We start from the raw sequence: 22,312 nt of genomic DNA, 5'->3' as shown, positions 1-22,312 counted from the left end.
AAAGTGTGTATTATAGCTAATGCAAAACGTCATGTCAAATTGTTCTCTGAGGTTATGGTCAATGTGTTGCAATATTGTATTGGTGTGTTGGCATAAAAGAAAGGATTGCTTACATCTTCACAAAATACTTTAATTTGAATTTTGAAACACGTGCATGTACAAGTTTAAATGTTTACAATAATCACCAATATGAACTATACATGGTTTACTCAAAGTAAATGTCTTCACAAATGAATAATGTCTTTAAAACACATCGTTGCAGAAAGCCAGCGCGATTTCATCACGCAGAGCTTTCGCACATTGGATCCCTTCGTCGCCCCCATCCTGTACATCCAGTTGGTAGTCATTTTCTTCTCCGTCTTCTTCGGTGTCCCAATCCTCCTTGTAGAGGTCACGTACACTCTCGCAAATGTTGTGGAGGACAACACAGCATGTAATTACCGTGCAGGCAAATTCGACGTCAACGTCCATCCTCTTCTGCAAACACCGCCAGCGTCCCTTCAAGCGACCAAACGCGTTTTCAATCGTCATCCTGGCTCGGCTGAGTCGATAGTTGAAGGTACTCTGAGCTGGAGTGAGGTTAGCTCTGCCAGTGTAGGGCTTCAATAACCATGACTTTAAGGGGTATGCTGCATCACCAAGGAGCACCAAGGGCATCTGTGTATTTCCGATGTTCTTCGACCAGTTTGGTAAGAGAGAACCATCATCACCAAGGAAATAAATGTCTGAGTTCACAAAGACACGGGCGTCATGCACTCTGCCTGGCCAGCCAATATTGATGTTTGTAAACATCTGGTTGTGGTCACATACCCCTTGAAGGATAAGAGAATAGAAACCTTTCCTGTTCAGGTAGTCACCGTGTGAAAAGTTAGGAGCTATGATAGGGATGTGACTGCCATCTATAGATCCTACACAGTTTGGAAATCCCCAACGCTCCTCATAGCCCCTGATAACATCCTTCAATGCGTCTCCCTGGGGGGAACCTGACGTATTCAGTCAGGAGAAGTTTCATGATGGCTTCGCACACTTGATGGACGCAGATACATACGGTTGCCTTCCCGACACCAAAAAAGGTTGGCCACAGTTCTATATTCTGCGGAGGAAGCCATCCAATAGATTGTTATAGCAACCTTTTTCTTCACATCCAATGGTTCCTCAACTGTATGTTCAGAGGGAGAGAGCTCATCGTTTAGTCGAGTGCAGATCAATTCATACGTTTCTCTTCGCATTCTAAAATTTTCTAACCATTCGGCATCAGTGAAATGTTTGCCAACAACTTCCGTATACCAATGACTTGATCTTGGCTTTCTTCTAGAAGTTCGATCATTGGAACATCCCAGTATCAGACCAACACTGATGTAATATGGGAAATGCCTATACCTTCTTCTTATCGCGCGTCTTACTCCATCCATTGCTAGTGCAGAAATGAACTATTATCAACATTTACTACCGCTTTGCCTAAAGTCCGTATGAACGCATAGCAAATTGCTCACCCTAGCAAATTACACTCCCTATGTAAATTTACTCATGTATGCAAATTTGCACATGTGTATATTTTCGCCGTATAAACAAGCCTTTAGTAGCAAGAGATGTATGATCCCCAGGAGTTGATTGATAATAAGATGTACCGTTGAGACATCCAATGATTGAGGGAAAAAATACCAGCGCCTTGAGCAAGCAGTAGTGCGTGGATATGTGCGCTATATAAATATCCAATAATAATAAATATCCAATAATAATAGTCATCCAAGCATGTGGAGGTACACTATATACTGATTGTACAACTATCGTATATCGTATTGTCTCATCACAGAGGCCAAGATAAGCTGCGTATCCGGGTAAAATACGCATAGAAAATTCCCATTTACGCATTGAAAAATAATTGTTGCGTACCAATTACGCATTTAAAATGTTAGATACGCAAAAAGTTTAAAACAAATGCGTACGGAATATATTTATAAAAATCGCTTGCGTAATGAAAAAGTGTTGTACTGTCAGTATAGGATGAGTGATTTTTTATGAAATAATTTCCATGATATTTAAGTTGGTTTTGATTAGGTATGACATAAGGCAGAACATACCTGCTTAGTAAACTTACTCAATGACATAATACTTAGGTGAGTAAAATGACTGAAATACGCTCATATTTGAAAGCCGTGGGTAAAGGAAATTGAAATACCCACTCAACATTCATAATACCCACTCCAAAAAAATACAGTGGGTACAGTACCCACATGAGTTAACTCTTATCTGGAGTTCTGACTCATCACATGCACGCTGTATTCCCTGATCCTCTCTCTACATGATTCGTGTATTGTGCATTATCCGGTAATTGAAACGATGAACGAAACTGTCCTCTTAATGTTTCCTTGTAGTCAGGACATGATCTTACAGAGAAACATGCAGCTTTACCAACATACTGTCGTGCACATCACTGATGTTAGCCGAAACATACAACTTTGTAAAAATTACCGGGAGTCCATGTGTATATCTGTTTTCAATTTATGTTATAATTCATACCTGCTTGAGTTAAATCAGACGACACGAACTATTTCACGACTGCATTGTGGCGCCAAGTTGACACATGTAACATATAATATTATGCTGTTTTGTACTGCCGGTTGTTGAGGTTGTCTGTCGTAAATGTTGCAACTACAATGGCACACTGCAGCCTGTGTGTATGACTGCGCGAATGTGTACGACGGAACTAGACTCTTCAGTTAAGACAGGCGAGAAGTTGATCCCGAGTCAATATACATGTATGTGTACGGTTTCTATGCCTTGAATGATTTAACTTCATGTGGCTGCTTCCAGAACATCCCACTGTCACCCGTGAAGATCCGGTTAGAATTGATGTTCAGCAACGCATGCATGTCGTAAGGTGGATCGGGTGGTCAGGCTCGCTGACTTGGTTGACACGTCATCGTATCCCAATTGCGTAGATCGATACTCACGCTGTCGATCACTGGATTGTCTGGTCCAGACTTGATTATATACAGACCGCCGGAATATTACTGAGTGCGACATTAAACGACAACAAACAAAACAAAACATTGCCCAGGAGTAACTTCCGAGTAACACATAATCCCAAGTCAACTGCTATGATTCAAACTCGAGATTGGACGCCTTGTTCATATGTCCAAAGAGGTTAACCTCTGACAAGGTAGGGATGTTACCGATGACTACGTTCTGCTACGCAAGCCTCTTCCTTTTTATCTATTGTGGGCGGTGGGGTAGCCTAGTGGTTAAAGTGTTCGCTCGCATGCCGAAGACCCGGGTTCGATTCCCCACATGGGTACAATATGTGAAGCCCATTTCTGGTGTCCCCCGCCGTGATATTGCTGTAATGTTGCTAAAAGCGGCATAAAACTAAAACCCACTCAGTCAGTTATAGCCCCTTTGGATCAAAAGCGACTGATGAATTTTGTGGTTTGTTTGCAGACTTTATGTCCTAAAATTAAAAAGTTGTTTAACAAACTATCATTAAATTTTGACACAGTTCAATATTTGTTACGAGGGAGGAGTGCAGAGAAAGGACAGCCAGGTGTAAGAGAAGCACGTGCACATGTGCCCACCAAGTTATTGATTCATTAACCTGTGCTGTGCCGTCTCCATCCTTTCTCGCACACCTGGCTGTCCCTTTCCCTGCACTCCTCCCTCGTAAGAAATAGTGAACTGTGTCAAAATGTTAATGATAGTTTGTTAAACAACTTTTTTATTTTTAGGATATAAATTCTTCAAAAACCTCACAGAGTTGGTCTGACGTTTTAATTATGATCAGTGTTTCATTGGGTATTATATGTTTATTAGTTTTCGAGTAAGATTGCAATTCATTGGTCCGCTTTTGATCCAAACGGACTATAACTGTTGTAGTAATCGCGTCCAGTGTGAGGTTCTCCATAATCCCAATTCAGGAATGTGTTTGATTTCAATTTATGTTTGTATATTCATTCGCTGCTTCCTGAACTTTTCCCTGTAATACTGTATAATCCTGAAATACACTTTGTCAGATTTTGTGATGAATAAACAAATAAAATAGAGTAGTGTTTTTAGTTGTTGTTTTTCCGTCTTTATGTTTGCTTAGGTTAGCAGTGTGTATTTAACGGGACATGATTTTCATTTGTTTAAAATTGACATCACAAAGCTCATAACATTTATATTTCATATTTAGTTAGAAGTATCGAAGGATAACATGTCATCTTCGTCTATCCGATACATTGCAAATGTTTCTATACTGAGGGAAACAAATAAGGAAACACCACGTCAAGGCAGTTTTCCTTTTTCTAATTCTCAGATTTCCTCCCCACAGCGCTATTCAAAGCTGGTGATGAAAACCGGTATGGTTTTACGCCGCTTTTACCGATATCCAGCAATATCCCGGCGGGGAACACCAGAAATGGGTTTCACACATTGTAGGGGAGACCGGGGTCAATTGTAACACGGGGCAATTGTAACAAGGGCGATTACTCTGAAAGTTTTCGCTCATAGTGTAGGTGAGTAGAATTATGTCCCTTTACTTTCCTACGGTACACATCCAGGCGTTTTTCAGCTGGTTGCTCATGGCGAGATACAATTAACGAAGAATCGTTTTTTACATGGGAAAGTAATTTTTTCACAAAACGTAATAAAAGGTTCTTAATGCAGTAAATGTTGCTTGGTATGAAACAAATTAACAAGTGTAACATTGAGGTAGTACGACATATTTTGAATTAGAAATATTTGAGAAGCCCAAGGTTGTTAACGTGTGACATAGCATGAAACATGGCTACTGCCATCGGGGGCAATTGTAACACTGTGTTACAATTGCCCCCATGTAAATTTCCCTCGTGTTAGGATAATGAAGCAAATCATGATGAAGGTTTTATGTTAGTTCTTTACTAGTTTTATCATAGTAGAACATGTTCAGTGTAATGTTGATAGTATGAGCCCTCGGGTGACACACTTTGGTGTTAGTCTTTGTATTATATTTTGGGCATACCAATACACGAATTTTAAACCAAAAACATTTTAAATGTCGATGGTGATATAGGTTTAATGTTAATCCATTTCCACCTCAATTGATCAAGATAACGTCTTTCCACATTTTATTTTGATTCTATTTGGAAAATAAACAGATTGTTACATTTGAACCTTCTTTGTTACAATTGCCCCATCCTCCTGTTTGATTGAAACATATTTTATTCAATTAAGAAACGGATTGGGCACAAGTTATCCAACTTAAATAAGCCCTCTCCACATAGTTACAGGTGTATATTACAAAAAGGTTCAACAAGAGGCAGACAAAGGGTATAGATATGTACAGACAGAGTGCTAGGGTCAATTGTAACACTTGCAGTCATGGCACTGAGGTTTAAAGCCAAGATGCCAATGTACTAGTTAGTACCGATTAACTTTGTGAGCGGTCGACTAGTATCGAATTACAAGACGTTAAGTAAAAAGTGTTACAATTGACCCCGGTCTCCCCTACCCATGTGGGGAATCGAACGTACACATAGACCCGTGAGAGTTCAGAGTCTGTGGTGTGCGGTGATGAAGATGAAGAGAAAGATGAACTACTGCCACCAAGATTGTTATAGTTATTGTTCCCCTTGGCAAACTAGGTTCGAATTTTGCGGCCCAATCGTGGTACCACCAATAGTTATTATGAGTTATGTCCCTTGATATGTCCTTTAAATTGACCAATGAAATTCCCCGTTTCATCCCACTAGTATTTGCTCAAATAAAATGGCGGGGCCCAGTCCGGATGACCTTATCGATAATAAAGAATCTTTATATTTGATAAATAGGTCTTAACTCGCAACCTATATCGAATTGTTGCAGCATCTTCATTGAAAGACATGAAGGGTATGTGCAAATCATGCATGGACCGAAATCTCCACTGTAGTCCTTGACTTGGTTGACACACGTCATCGTTCGTATCCCAATTGCGTAAATCGATGCGTACAGATTGCTAGAAAGACATCCTATCTATCCACTTACATACCCATCTACACACCCAGCTACAATCTGTACCTACCTACCTACCTACCTACCTACCCATCCACCTACCTACCTACCTTCCTGCCTATCCGCCAACCTACCCATCCATACACCTGCCTACCTAGCTACCTACCTACTCATCCACACACCTGCCTACCTATCTACATTCCTGGCTAACCACACACCCACCCATCTACCTACCTACCTACATACCTGCCTACCTACCTGCCTATCCACCTACCTACCTTCCTGCCTACCTACCTACCTACATACATACCCACCTACCTACCTGCCTATCCACCTACCTACCTCCCTTCTTGCCTATCCACCTACCTACCAATCCACACACCCACCCACCTACCTACATACATACCTACCCACCTACCTGCCTACCTACCTGCCTATCCACCTACCTACCTACCTTCTTGCCTATCCACCTACCTACCCATCCACACACCCACCCACCTACCTACCTACCTACCTACATACCTACCTACCTGCCTATCCACCTACCTACCTACCTACCTTCTTGCCTATCCACCTACCTACCCATTCACACACCACCTACCTCCCCACCCACCACCTACCAACCTACTTTCCAACCCATCCACCTACCACCTATCTATTGAATAATATAAATATGGACAAATGAAACTTCATGAAACCAGTGAAATTTATCATTGCATTAATAGAAACTCTGTAGGCGGTCTCAGTATTCACCAGATGAAGGAAAGAAATGTCCACCCGACTTCCAAATGCCAATCAAAGCCTTCTTTACATTATAAGTTGTTTGCTTCTCTCGAGGGTAATTTTATACGGTCTGATGTGCGCACCTGTGTTGCAGTGTTACCAGAAACAGCAGGCGAGGGATAACATTGCTACAAAGATGCGTTCATCAGACCGCATTACCCGAGAGAGAAGTTTACAACATAATTATCTTACAGTCATGTTAAATGTACAAAAATATCATTTTATTTTATTTGGAAGATCGAAAAACTCGCTACCAACTATATGACATGTAAACAAAATGGCCTCTGCCTCTCGACTGGATTTTTAAAATCAGTGGTACATATTCTGACAAGCTTAAAACTGCTATAAAAATGATCAAATATGTTTAAGTTTAGTGTGCAAACGATGCAATGTATAAAATAGTATGAATAAAGCAGTGAAAGTTGGTAAAATAAATGTGTACATAGTGAACTCAAAAACAGCTGATCGAACGGTTTTCCAACTCCGTGCACTGCATGCGTCATATTATGACGTCATACGATTGTTAGCGAAACAGCTTCTCGGCAGTTTGGTGGTTACCGTGGCAGCGGGTAATAATTTTTCTCGCCCAGGAAGGTGACACGGAAACTTATTACAGGTTCATCGTGTAATGAAATTAAAGTATGTTACATGGAGGTAAGATAACACAGTGTATGGACACGTCGAGTCAATAACCTTGTCCAACGATACAACACAACTTCCGACATGATATGGATGATTTAAAGGATTACCAGGGTCAGTATTACACACAAGAGTGCCCATAATGCTCGTGTCTTCACATCAAAAGATAGTCAGACTTTGCTCACGAAATCCTCTGTATTTGATGAGGGTTGCCATATTATGGTCTCGACATTTTATTGAGGCTTGATTCATTTTCCAAGCGAAAGGAGTCTGATTTTTATTTATATCAGATTCTGACTTCTAAAGGTCCTTTCTTTATGTTTCACCCGGTGAAGAATAACGTTGTTTGGAATAGCCCGACATTCCTGTATGAGTGCATTCACCAAAGCTTGTTGATTGGCGGGATGGTAGTTTACATGCACGAACTTGCCGGTTTAGTTGGTCCAACAAATGTTCACTTGGTGAGAGGTCTGGGGATCGAACTCGCCATGGCAGAACATTGTTCCTGTAGGAACAGGAGTAGAACGGGATTAAAACTTGATCAAATTAATGCCGGCCTGTTAAATTTGCGTCAAAAACAACAAGCTGTGTCGTCAAATCTCTGCATATGTCACCCCATACCATAACACTTCCCCCACCAATTGGAACTGTCTCTCTCTCAGCAGGGTGCTGTTCTCTCACCTCGAATCCGACCGTCAGCTATGAGTAACAGGAAACGGCTTTCATAAGTAAAGAGAATTTGTTGCCGGCTTCGATCCTGCCAGTCCTGCACAGTACTGGTGCACCAGAATGGTCACGTTGATGACGAGGGGCCCACGGAACGGTCGATAAGCACGAACACCTTAATGTCGTAGTCGTCGTGTAACTATTCTTCTACTGATGTTGCTGCTGTTGACGCAATGTTAAGGAGACATCCTTTGCAACTAATTTTTACAATATGGAATTGTTTTGCTTTGGGGAAATATGCGTACTTTCGCTAAATTTACCATGTCCATAATTTGTATGAACAAAGTATTCGGCATTGACTGGTTATATCTATCAACTAGCCTATGGTCCCCTTGACGCTTATTCCCCCGCAATGCTGTCTGTCGTATGGTATTCAAGCCGCAAGGTGGCGCTATTTGGTAATCGGTGATGCCCCAAAGCAGAACAGCTCGTACGTGTGTATGGTTTTATGCCGCTTTTAGTAACATTGCAGCAATGTCATGGCAGGGGGCAACAGAAATGGGCGTGGCGAGCGAACACTTTAACCACTAGGCTACCCCACCGTTTAGAAATAGCTCAGTTGCGCACTACTTTTGCACAACATCGTTTTTTATTCGGACAGCTAACAAGGAAATAAGGTCAAACCTTCAACGTGCACAGTTTATATCACAGCAGCTGGCCGAGATCCTGAAAATGGACAGGATGGTGAAATGATGAAATGCAAACGAAATGAAAAATATAATATTAATTTCTTTTTGCAAACATGTTTGGTGATTTTTTTTAAAATCTTTTTTTTTAAATGTATTTTTGCCATCTTTGCGCTCTTGCCATACAACGTCAGGCTGTAAACAAACCAAACAATTACCAAGTCATGTAATAGATAAATATGTCTTCTGAAAAAGGGTAGTGTTAGGTGGAGAGAAGTATATCTTGTGGATGTTACAGTTAGGTTTGCATGATACATAGTAATGTAGTGAGTGAGTGAGTTTAGTTTTACGCCGCACTCAGCAATATTCCAGCTATATGGCGGCGGTCTGTAAATAATCGAGTCTGGACCAGACAATCCAGTGATCAACACCATGAGCATCGATCTGCGCAATTGGGAACCGATGACATGTGTCAACCAAGTCAGCGAAACTGACCACCCGATCCCGTTAGTCTCCTCTTACGACAAGATAGTCGCCTTTTTATGGCAAGCACATGGGTTGCTGAAGACCTATTCTACCCCGGATCTTCACGGGTCACATAGTAATGTAAGTTTAAGTTACAAATAAATCTGTTATGTTTTCTGATATATGTTTCCAATGCAAAAACCGCCTCCGTGGTGTAGTGGTTAGAACGTCCGCCCGGTGAGCGGAAAGTCGCGGGTTCGATCCCCGGCTACGTCATACCAAAAGACGTTAAAATATGGTACTTGTTGGTCCCTGCCTGGCGCTCAGGATTATATCGGTACAACAAGGACTGGTCGGCTCGGAGTCAGTGTAATGTGTCTGAGTGGGGTCATGCTTCACTGCGGCATGGTATCTCAGTGAGCTAGCACTATGAACCAGCTTAAAGGCTATCACAAGCAGCCACACATACACACGCATGTACGTCGTCATATGAGCAAAATATTCTTTAGTGCGACGTTAAACCCCATTTATCCTCACCTCACCCCACCTCACCTCACCTCACCTCACCTCACCCCACCTCGAATGCAATTGGGATTTCAGTCTCCTTTGCTTGCTACACCTTGTCGCCAACAATGTTCAGTGAGATGCTTCTAATATTGATCATTGGATTGTCTGGACCATCCTTGAATATTCATAGCCAGACAGTATAACATGCATATTGCTGAGTGAAGTGTGAAACAAACACCCCTTTCCATCACATTCATATAAAATCTCGCACACACGTACACACGCACGCACACATACAAACACACACATTATTGACAGTCGTTGATTGTGTGTTATTAAACCACACCACCATCAACAAAGAATACAACAATGTGTGATACATAAAACATAATACATTCATGTCCGTCACAGAGTTGGAATATTGTTGCGTGCGACTTTAAACAACAAAGGAAAATAGTCAAATATTATGACTTTCCTCACGAACACCACACTATTGATGAAGGTCGCCATATTGTCGCTTGTACGTACTATTGAGGCGGAATTCCTTTTCCAAGTAGATGGGGGGCGGTGTGGTAGCCTAATGGTTAAAGCGTCCGCTCGTCACGCTGAAGATCTGGGTTCGATTCCCCAGATGGGTACAATGAGTGACGCCAATTTCTGGTGTCCCCCGCCGTGATATTGCTGGAATATTGCTAAAAGCGGCATCAAACCACACTCACTTACTCACTCCAAGCAGATGGGGGATGATTTTTTTCTTGCTACATATAATTTTGAGCGTTCCTTTTAAAAACAAAGAAACCAATGTCCCATAAAATCAAAACATCCCCCATTTTGTTCGCATCAAATAGCCAACATGAGTATGAAAGGGTTAAATTTTTATCAAAACGACAAATATACCAAGATTTTATTATTATATCTGGACTTTAATTTGCTTTTGAAGAATAACTTTCTCATTAAGATGGAATCTTATAAGAAAATGTCACTGATCTTTACATTCAGAAGTCGTTATCATGTAATGTCTTACATGTGCATGCTAACCAAAATGGCACTCTTATTGATGATACTTAATTTCTGCAGCTCATGCACATAGTGCAAGCGTGTGTCATTAGGAGTAGCTGCAGCCATCAATAGTAATAGATGTACTATTTACGGAGCTTCAAAGGAAGAAGAATTGATATCCGCCTCCTCGTCTCAAGATAGAAGAAATTTAGGACAATCCAATATCAAATAAGAGTTCAGAAACCTCAGTTGTCTGCCATTCTATCCTGAAGGTCTGAAGAACTGGCATCATCTGAACAACAGAATCACCCAGACTACGTCCAAACAGCTAACGACTGAAATTCGTCCGAACAACTGTCACACCGAACAACTGAAGACTAATATCAGCTTTAACAACTGTACAACTCCGACAAATCCTGAACGGTTGACACCTAAATCTCGTCTAACCCTGAAAAATCGTCACAACAACTGTATTACCAGAGCATAGTCTGACTGACTGACGCCTGAAATTCATCCTAACAATCGACGCCTGAAATTCATCCTAACAATCGACACCTGAATCCCACCCCAACAACCGACGCCTGAATTTCATCCCAACAACCGACGCCTGAATTTCATCCCAATCGACGCCTGAATTTCATCCCAACAATCGACGCCTGAATTTCATCCCAACAACCGACGCCTGAATTTCATCCCAAGAATCGACGCCTGAATTTCATCCCAAGAATCGACGCCTGAATTTCATCCCAACAGTCGACGCCTGAATTTCATCCCAACAATCAACGCCTGAATTTCATCCCAACAACCGACGCCTGGAATTCATCCCAACAATCGACGCCTGAATTTCATCCCAACAATCGACGCCTGAATTTCATCCCAGCAACCGACGCCTGAATTTCATCCCAACAATCGACGCCTGAATTTCATCCCAACAATCGACGCCTGAATTTCATCCCAGCAACCGGCGCCTGAATTTCATCCCAACAATCGACGCCTGAATTTTATCCCAACAATCGACGCCTGAATTTCATCCCAACAACCGACGCCTGGAATTCATCCCAACAACCGACGCCTGAATTTCATCCCAACAATCGACGCCTGAATTTCATCCCAACAACCGACGCCTGGATTTCATCCCAACACTCCACGCCTGAATTCATCCCAACAATCGACGCCTGAATTTCATCCCAACAATCGACGCCTGAATTTCATCCCAATAATCGATGCCTGAAATTAGTCAGCACATCTGACGCTTAACAATTTTAACAAAGTGTGACAAACTGACCAGGAATTTCGTCTGAATCGCTGAAGCTTAAATTCTTCGCAACAACCGTAGCACCAAAACCAAAGTCTGAACAACAAGCCACTGAACAACTTAACAACAGCAAAACAACTTAAAAATTAAATCGCCCGAACAAAGTCTGAGGCTAATTCAGGTGAACAGTAAGACAGGTAAGTAACATTACCGAATTTCATATATCGATATATATTTTCTTTAACACAGAAATATTGACCGTATTTCGCAACCCAAAGAGGCGTGAAGGGATTGTTTCTTTACCGTACTTAGCGATATTCCAGCTGTATGAGTGAGTGAGGTTTTACGCCGCTTTTAGCAATGTTTCCGGAAGGTACACCAGAAATGGATTTCACACATTGTACCCATGTCGGGAATCGAACCAGGAACATCGGTGTGACGAGTGAACGCTTTAACCACTAGGCTATATGACGAAATGCGTCAGCTCCTGAAAACCAGTTTTATTTAGTCCGTTAAACTGCATGTTTTGCTTTATATTATTTTGTAAAATATATATTCGAACCAGTGACTGCCACATACAAAATACCCGTGAAGATCCAGGTTAGAATTGATCTTCAGCAACCCATGCTTGTAAGAGGGGACTGACGGGAGCGGGTGGTCAGGCTCGCTGGCTTGGTTGACACATGTCATCGTATTCCGATTGTGTAGGGCGATTCTCGTGATGTTGATCACTGGATTGTCCGACTCAGACTCGATTATTTACAGACCGCCGCCATATGGCTGACATATTGCTGAAATTCCAAAAGGCCTCAAATAATGTTTCATGCTGTTACCCTCACCCGACTTTAAGTGTGTAAAATTAAAACATTTGGGCTCTGAGTCAGTAATCTGTGTTTGAGTGAGTGAGTTGCACTCAGCAATATTCCAGCTATATGACGGCGGTCTGTAAATAATCACCAGACAATCCAGTGATCAACATCATGAGTATCGATCTACACAATTGGAATATGAACGTGTATTCGGGTTTGAAATTCAAGCCCAAATGTGTCAGTACTGATACATAGTTTGAGTGAATATATTTTTCAGAACTTTAACATATTTGCCGTATGAGTATACATTCATGCTCACCGAGATCTAACTACCAAACTAAACTTTTCCCCATTAAGAACCAGGACCTAGATTTTCGAAGCTCTCTTGGCGCTAAGATAGTCGTAAGTTAATGTTAATGTATGGCACTTACGGCTATCTTAGCGCTAAGAGAGCTTCGAAATTCTAGGCCCTGCCCTTCTCCAGTCCTGGTTTTACGTTACAATATCTTCTGACAATGGGGACAATAGATGTTGATGGGGTAAAGTGTCACCGTGAGAGTGAGAACACTGGTTTGTGAGAATGAATCTGGGGGTGAGAACGTGTGGCATTAACGGTAAAATGGTGACGAGAAGGTCAGAGTGAAGGGGTGAAGTTGGTTGAGGTAACGTTTGGCCTTCAGGGTAAACTTGTGAATCTGGTGGTGGGAACGTTGGGCATTAACGGTAAAATGGTGACGAGAAGGTCAGAGTGAAGGGGTGAAGTTGGTTGAGATAACGTTTGGCCTTCACGGTAAAATGGTGACGAGAAGGTCAGAGTGAAGGGGTGAATTTGGTTGAGATAGAACGTTGGTGGAACGTTAGGCATTAACGGTAAAATGGTGACGAGAAGGTCAGAGTGAAGGGGTGAAGTTGGTTGAGATAACGTTAGGCCTTCACGGTAAACTTGTGAAGCTGGTGGTGAGAACATTAGGCATTAACGGTAAAATGGTGACGAGAAGGTCAGAGTGAAGGGGTGAAGTTGGTTGAGATAACGTTTCGCCTTCAGGGTAAACTTGTGAATCTGGTGGTGGGAACGTTGGGCATTAACGGTAAAATGGTGACGAGAAGGTCAGAGTGAAGGGGTGAAGTTGGTTGAGATAACGTTTGGCCTTCACGGTAAACTTGTGAAGCTGGTGGTGAGAACGTTAGGCATTAACGGTAAAATGGTGACGAGAAGGTCAGAGTGAAGGGGTGAAGTTGGTTGAGATAACGTTTGGCCTTCACGGTAAACTTGTGAAGCTGGTGGTGGGAACGTTAGGCATTAACGGTAAAATGGTGACGAGAAGGTCAGAGTGAAGGTGAAGTTATTGAGATAACGCTTGGCCTTCACGGTAAAATGGTGAACGTTGGAAATTAACGAAGGGTGAAGGGGTGAAGTTGGTTGAGATAACGTTTGGCCTTCACGGTAAAATGGTGACGAGAAGGTCAGAGTGAAGGGGTGAATTTGGTTGAGATAACGTTAGGCCTTCACGGTAAACTTGTGAAGCTGGTGGTGAGAACATTAGGCATTAACGGTAAAATGGTGACGAGAAGGTCAGAGTGAAGGGGTGAAGTTGGTTGAGATAACGTTTGGCCTTCAGGGTAAACTTGTGAATCTGGTGGTGGGAACGTTGGGCATTAACGGTAAAATGGTGACGAGAAGGTCAGAGTGAAGGGGTGAAGTTGGTTGAGATAACGTTTGGCCTTCACGGTAAACTTGTGAAGCTGGTGGTGAGAACATTAGGCATTAACGGTAAAATGGTGACGAGAAGGTCAGAGTGAAGGGGTGAAGTTGGTTGAGATAACGTTTGGCCTTCACGGTAAACTTGTGAAAGCTGGTGGTGAGAACGTTAGGCATTAACGGTAAAATGGTGACGAGAAGGTCAGAGTGAAGGGGTGAAGTTGGTTGAGATAACGTTTGGCCTTCACGGTAAACTTGTGAATCTGGTGGTGAGAACGTTGGGCATTAACGGTAAAATGGTGACGAGAAGGTCAGAGTGAAGGGGTGAAGTTGGTTGAGATAACGTTTGGCCTTCACGGTAAACTTGTGAAGCTGGTGGTGAGAACATTAGGCATTAACGGTAAAATGGTGACGAGAAGGTCAGAGTGAAGGGGTGAAGTTGGTTGAGATAACGTTTGGCCTTCACGGTAAACTTGTGAATCTGGTGGTGAGAACGTTAGGCATTAACGGTAAAATGGTGACGAGAAGGTCAGAGTGAAGGGGTGAAGTTGGTTGAGATAACGTTTGGCCTTCACGATAAAATTGTGAATCTGGTGGTGAGAACGTTAGGCATTAACGGTAAAATGGTGACGAGAAGGTCAGAGTGAAGGGGTGAAGTTGGTTGAGATAACGTTTGGCCTTCACGATAAAATTGTGAATCTGGTGGTGAGAACGTTAGGCATTAACAGTAAAATGGTGACGAGAAGGTCAGACTGAAGGGGTGAAGTTGGTTGAGAGAACGTTCAGCCTCAACTGTGAAAGGGTATACTGTGGTGGTTTGGAGAAGTCTTTGGAGAAGTTTGATGCTGAGAATGGAGATCTTGACGGTGAAAGGTTCAATGCTGCTGTGAAACATTTGTAATAAACCTTGATTAAAAGTTGAATGATTGGGTCAAGGGAACATTGCATTAAAAGTTAATCTCTCTATGCTAAACTATTACATTCTTCCATTTCAGAATCAAAATGGCCGTCTCTGTAAACTCGACCTTGACCTATGAGGGACTGTCTAATGGGCTCCGTATCTTTCACTCAGTCTGCTCCATCACAATTGCTGTGGCGGGGACTGTGGGCAACAGCTTCAGTATCTACAGATTGACTCAGAAGGGTCAAAAACAGCAAACCTGTAACATATACCTTGCAAACCTCAGCGTCAACAACCTTCTCAGCTCTGGGATCATTCTTCCTCTCATCGCCATCAATTCCTTCTTCAAGGGTTGGATCTACGGCACTGCGTTCTGCAAATTCTTTGCATATTTCTTGTACAGCAACATTTGCGCCGAGGCGAACGCTTTCGTCCTCCTGACCGTCAACCGCTTCATGAAGATAGTCCATCCCAAAACCTACAACACTGTGTATGGCAGGACTCGGAACAACGCCATCATCATAGGTGCTGGCTGGTTGATGTATGCCATAATCTTCATCTTGCCACTGACCGACGCACTGGGTCAGTTTGCCTTCGACCCCAACAAGAACTTCTGTGGAATAATTAACAAAGACAAGTTTGCTTCGGTCGTTGCAATGTGTATCCTTTCAACATCCCTTCCAGTCATCGTCTTCAGCTACGTGTCCATCTTTCGCACATATAAGAAGTCCAAGCAGAAGATAGCGGATAAGAAGGATGTGGAGCAAACGAACACAGGAATCCACTCCAAACAGGAAGTGCGACTTCTGCGCATGATCATAATTATCCTCGTATGTTTCGTGCTCACCTATACCCCCTTTGCCGTGATGACAATCATAGATCCAAGCATGGAGCTTGCCGGACAATGGATCCACACCATCATGTCGTACATCACATGGACACACCTCTTTATTAATCCGATCATATATATAATAAAGAGCCCTAAGAAGTAAATGATTGATGGTTAGATTGCACCAGCATTGAACGGCCATATATATATATATATATATATATATATATATACACTCATGCCAATAATGGTTGTCATCCCCTTTAATTTTTAATTATAGAGGGGGGGTGGGGTGGGGGCAGGGGGTGACAACCATTATTGGCATGAGTATATATTGATAGCTCTCCGTGACTTGGTGTTGTGAGAACAAACAAGTGAGTGAGTGAGTTTAGTTTGACGCTGCTGTTAGCAATGTAACCAGTAATGGGGTTGACACATTATACCCATGTGGGGAATTGAACCCGGGTCTTCGGCGTGACGAGCAAACGCTCCCCAAGAACAAACACCAAAGCGAAAGTGCATACAATATAGATAGAAGCAATATGTATTTTGCTTAATAAAACCTGGAAACATTCATGGATACTGGATGTTGGTGCCTAAGTCCTTGTACGTTTTTTATGGCTTGGCATGCTGTGGAGATCCGTCTTTAGTTTTCTATTGTTTCGTAACATGCGATGAACGGGATAAAGGTGGTAAGTCGGGTCATTGTATCCCAGTTTAGTTCTTTGAGCTCATTATGTCAATCCCGGGACTATTGACAGACCGCGATTATAAAGTTTGGACCCGTGAAGATCCGGGTTAGAATGAATCTTCAGTAACCCATGAATGTCGCAAGAGGCGACTCACGGGATCGGGTGGTCAGGCTCGCTGGCTTGGTTGACACGTGTAAGCGGTTCCCAAATGCGAAGTTCGGTGCTCATGCTGTTGATCACTGGATTGTCTGGTCCAGACTCAATTATTTACATGCTAGTGAACCCCTGTGTGGCGCGGTGCGGTGCGGTGCGGTGCGGTGCGGCCCATTTGCATATGCCAGGTGCACTGTTCTTATGAACTGTTGATTGTTATCATACCTTAAAACATTTGTCTTTCCATGTAATAATATTCCATTCTCAGCAGTTTACCACTAATTCTGTTTATGTATCACAATAACTTTGGCTGTTGCGTATATTTGGCTATGCGTGTTTTATTATATATTGTCCAAAATGATTATTGGTTATGCTGAATTCATATATGTACGTGCATTATGTTATGATGGGTGGGGCGGTGGGGCGGTGGGGTAGCCTAGTGGTTAAAGCGTTGGCTCGTCACGCCGAAGACCCGGGTTCGAATCCCAACATGGGTACATTGTGTGAAGCCCATTTCTGGTGTCCCCCGCCGTGATGTTGCTGGAATATTGCTAAAAGCGGCGTAAAACTAAACTCAGTCACAGTTATGGCGGGTGATCTTGGCATGGGTGTTGCATGCTAGTGTGTGGAATCATACTAAATCCAATTATGAATAATGAAGAAAAAGGTTTAAAAGTATGAAGAAAACGAATTCATCTGTCAATTACTGTTATTTACTTACATTAAGTGATTAAAAGCCAGTCCGTTGTAGAAATGTCCCGATTTCAAGCGTAAATGTTGTAGCAGCGATGGTTACCTTCGATACGGAAGTACGCTATTGCGGCTGCGTAGAATTACCGGAAGGGAGGAATTACCGGACTCGCTTGTTGACAAATGTTCCACCAAACCTTGAACCATCTGATGATCAACACGCAAACAACGTTTTTCATGTGTTGTCGTACAATTAAAGGTACACGTAGTGGTATTGTGTCCTGGCAAAATCTCTGTCACTGGTGTTTCCAAATGGTGGTGGTGGAATTGGGTTTAACGTCGTGCTTGAGAATATTTTGCTCATATGACGACGTGCATGCATGTGTATGTGTATGTGCGGCTGCTTGTACTAGCCTAGACTCAAGCTGGTTTCATAGTGCTAGCCCACTGAGATACCATGCCGCAGTGAAGCATGAATACCCCACTCACACACATTATACTGACTCCGAGGCGACCAGTCCTTGTTGTACCCATTAATGCCGAACGCCAGACAGGGACCAACAAGTACCATATTTTAACGTCTTTTGGTATGACGCGGTCGGGGATCGAACCCGCGACCTTCCGCACTCCGGGCGGATGCACTAACCACTACACCACGGAGGAGGTCGGTGTTTCCAAGTTGAAACACTGAGTGATCCCGAAATCTGCGCGCAAAAGAATTACATGAGAGTGAGTGAGTGAGTTTGGTTTTACACCGCTTTTAGCAACATTCCAGCAATATCGCGGCGGGGGACACCAGAAGTAGGCTTCACGCATTGAACCCGTGTTGGGGAGGCAAACCCGGTCTTCGGCGTGGCGAGCGGATGCTTTCACCAATACGCTACAACACCACCACCCCCAAATTGATAATTAGGGTTAGTGAGTAGGTTTGAGCGCTATTTTAGTTATATCGCGGTGTCTTATCTTGAGATGGGCTAGGATACTTTGATGACATCACTAGGGTACGGTTAAAAAAGTGAATTATTCACGGTAAAAAAAGGAAGAAGAAAAATAAGGACCCGTGAACATTCAGCTGTAGTTAAGAAAACGTCTTTGGATGGGTGACCGTATTTGGCAGCTTGACTCCCCAGAGTGATGTCACCGCTTCAGCATAAATAGGGATGCGCCTGAAAGTGGTCTTCACAGTTCTTCGGTTAACAAACGAAGCACATCCTCTACTTTGAAACAATGAACGGGGCCTGCCTTCTGCTTCTCCTCCTGCCTTCTGCAGCCTTGGCCTTGAACCTGGTTCCAAATAAGTCACATGTCAGTTAGCACAGTGGTTGGTGTTGCTGCAAGGCAGCCTGGAAACTCACCTTCGACTCCCCAAATGGGCACACCCCTAGAGAGCTTTGCTATACATGTATTAAAAAGTGTCTCGGCATGGACTGCTGAGACCAATTCTAACCCGGATCATCACGGGTGTCAGATATTTCACGGCAGGTCAAATTAAAAACTACGGAATCATTAATTCTGCTAAAAATATCCAGCAATCATCGGGTACGAATATATTTTGATGTGAAACTGTTCCCTCTAAATTCTACTCAGATACGCTGCATTAACAGGGGCGTATATCTACCATTATAAAAAAAGCCCGGACTTACACATGATTGTTGCTAAAAGGGTAGGACAAGCCCTCAATACTATTTTAATATAAAGCTTTTCAACCTATCGGGCTTAAACGAAATAATTGGCTTGCTATGCGCCTGATTAAGGTCGTTTCCGCAGTTCAGGAATTCTTGCAATGTGTCCGATCAAGTTAAACCACAACATGGTTTGTAAGGAAAACCGGAGTTCGGTCAAAAAAGGTTCGGACAGCCAAATGCGAGCGCAAATGGTGATAAAGCAGTATTATGTAAGCTAACTCGTCTTATTACATTACATTTACTCCATGGGCACGGTCCCTGCATAGTTACATCAACTGGCCACGTCAGAAATCCATGATCGTGTTCGCCCCAAATACGTTTCTAGCTGTTTGTGGTCGTGGCTGTAACCCAAGTGCCTTGTTGAGATTAGTTAGACCGTTTTCAGCAATATTCCAGTCATATCATGGCAGGGGACACTGGAGGTGTGGGACAATCGAGCCCGAGACCAACTGACAAAGTTGGGGTTGGGTGGTGGCGTAGACTGTCTTTAAGCGTTCGCTTAGATTTGACCAAAGATCCCCCATATGATCCAGCGCGTGAAGCCGATTTCTTCTAACCCCGTAGTGATTTTGCTGGAGTATTGCTGAAAAAAACCGTGTAAAAACTCACTCACCGAAAGCAGGGTTCAACTAACCTCACTCACTCATCATCTATTTTTTTCAACACAGGAGCAGCACAAGGAACCGTAGCCTTCCACGCCAATGCTCAGGACAAAACTATTCAGCTCTATACAGGAAGACCTATCCCCTTCGACCACGCCTTGTCAACGCAGGCTCTGCTTACAACGCTCAGACTGGAAGGTTCACGGCTCCTGTGGCTGGAATCTACCTGTTCTGGACCCAGATAGAGTGAACTAAACCCGGCGTGGCTATCACCATGTTTATCTTCCAGTCTGGGAAGCCGATCAGCGCGGGGTACATGGAGACCAACAGCGACCTTGCTGATGACACCGGCTCCGCAATGGTGGCTACTCATCTGACGAAGGGTGAAGAGGTCTGGGTCGAGATTGAAAAGGATTTCTCAATGATCGTGTTTCCGTCCTCCTATTTCGGTGGGGTGTTGCTGTATGCTGACGATGGTACTGGTCCCATTCTCGGTTGATATGAATAAACGGAAAGAAAAGCTTTCTGAGTTTTAAATCAAATTTATAGTGTCTGTTTTATCTACAATAATAAATCTGTCTGTAAATAAAAGGGACGCTGGAGATCACCATCGTGGTCGTCGTCGACGACGGTATCATCATCATCATCATCATCATCGTCATCATCATCATCATCATCCTAATTACCACAAATTGTCAATCTTCATCCCCATTAACACAATCATTATCATCATCGTCGTTATTATCAAATTCATCTTGTATTTGGAAATTCCATCTGGAATTATAAATTTAATGTTGTATTATAAAATTCAACTTGTATTAGTACATTCAAGCTCGGTACAGTGAACATTAATTTCATTTGGGACATATTTCCCCTAATCACTCGTACCTCGTGGGTTATTCACTAAATCTTGTATTAAAAATTCCATCGTATATTATTTAATTCAACTTGTATTATAATATTCAACTTGCATTATAAAATTCAAATTGCATTATAAAATCCATCTTGTGTTATAAAATAGTTTACTTGTAGTATAAAATTCATCCTGTATCATAAAAATTCAGCTTGTATTACAAAACTCAAAGATTATTGAAATACGGACCGTCAAACCACGACAGGTGCCCCGACTCGATCACTGTGATGGAACATGGCTATCACGCTATAACTGAATGAGTGAGTGAGTGTGTGAGTGAGTATGGTTTTACGCCGCTGTTAAGTAAATATTCCATCATGTATCTTCGCGTGACGGGCGGATTTTACCAGAAATGGGCTTCACATATTGTGCCCATGTGGGGATTCGAACCCAGGTCTTCGGGTACAATGGGTACAATGTGTGAATCCCATTTCTGGTGTCCCCCGCCGTGATATTGCTGTAATTTTGCTAAAAGCGGCGTAAACTCAAACTCACTAACTAATAGAAGTGCATCACAAATGAAAATGTGTCATTAACTGCTAGTGTGTTACTGAAGACGTGTTAAGGGTTCATAGTTTTATTACTATTTGCTATTGTATGAAAGGGCAACATAAAAGAGCAAATAACCAATTTACTATGACATTAGTCACTGAAATATTGTCATTAAACCAGAATTGTTGATCACTGAAAGCGTGTTAAGGGTTCACAGTTATATAACTATCATCTAATTGTATGAAAAGGCGGCAACATGCAAGAGCAAAAAAAACTAATTACCCTTCTTTGAGTGGCAAATGTAGACGTTGGAGAGTCAGATAAGGACACATTTAAAACTTTATGGAAGAACAACTTTTCCATACAGATTCTTGCATCGTTGTCAAGGAAGATGTATCGAGACGTCGCATCACCTGAATATAGAAGTTGTTCAACCATAAGGATTGTCCGTGTCCAATTAACACTAAGATTAGTCACTGATAATTAGTCAGGGAAAATACAAAGTGAATAACTAAGGAACTTGTTCGTCGGTAATAAGCAGACAGTGACAAAAACAACACTATGAAAAAAATATTGACCAGCTACACATACACAGCTCAAATACTCCCCAAGAAAATATGTTAGTCACCTCTTACGACATGCATGGGGGGCTGATGTCAAATTCTAACCCGGATCTTCACGGATACTGCACTTTATCCACACCAACTATTATTTCATTTTTGAACAAAATAAAGATGATTCATTATTGACGAGTAATTTCGAGATAGGTCTGCTTAAGAATTAAGAACATAGGCATGTGATATATCATCCTTCATATTCCCTCAAGCATTGGGTGCTGACGATCACTTCTGACCCGGATCTTCACGGGTCGACTTGTAGGTATGTGTTTGATACACGAGAC

The 22,312-nt window shown here is 42.5% G+C and overlaps 2 protein-coding genes across 2 annotated transcripts; one reads left to right on the top strand and one right to left on the bottom strand.

Annotated features, from left to right (window-relative positions):
- Positions 1–243: 243 nt before the first annotated feature.
- Positions 244–10,202, bottom strand: LOC124255179 (protein ANTAGONIST OF LIKE HETEROCHROMATIN PROTEIN 1-like). The gene is made up of 2 exons (XM_046689021.1): positions 10,173–10,202; positions 244–972 (listed from the first exon to the last, which is right to left on the bottom strand). The coding sequence occupies exons 1-2, from the start codon at positions 10,200–10,202 to the stop codon at positions 244–246; spliced, it is 759 nt and encodes a 252-aa protein (XP_046544977.1).
- Positions 10,203–15,456: 5,254 nt separating this feature from the next.
- LOC124255178 (protein trapped in endoderm-1-like) lies at positions 15,457–20,256 on the top strand. Its single transcript, XM_046689020.1, has 2 exons — positions 15,457–16,280; positions 20,073–20,256. The coding sequence occupies exons 1-2, from the start codon at positions 15,457–15,459 to the stop codon at positions 20,254–20,256; spliced, it is 1,008 nt and encodes a 335-aa protein (XP_046544976.1).
- The last annotated feature ends 2,056 nt before the right edge of the window (positions 20,257–22,312 follow it).

This window comes from Haliotis rubra, unplaced genomic scaffold (assembly GCF_003918875.1).
Source record: "Haliotis rubra isolate DU_JTF1 unplaced genomic scaffold, ASM391887v1 Scf597, whole genome shotgun sequence".
Classification (NCBI taxonomy): domain Eukaryota; kingdom Metazoa; phylum Mollusca; class Gastropoda; order Lepetellida; family Haliotidae; genus Haliotis; species Haliotis rubra.
Note: the sequence above shows the minus strand (reverse complement) of the source record. Positions and strands in the feature narration are given on the sequence as shown.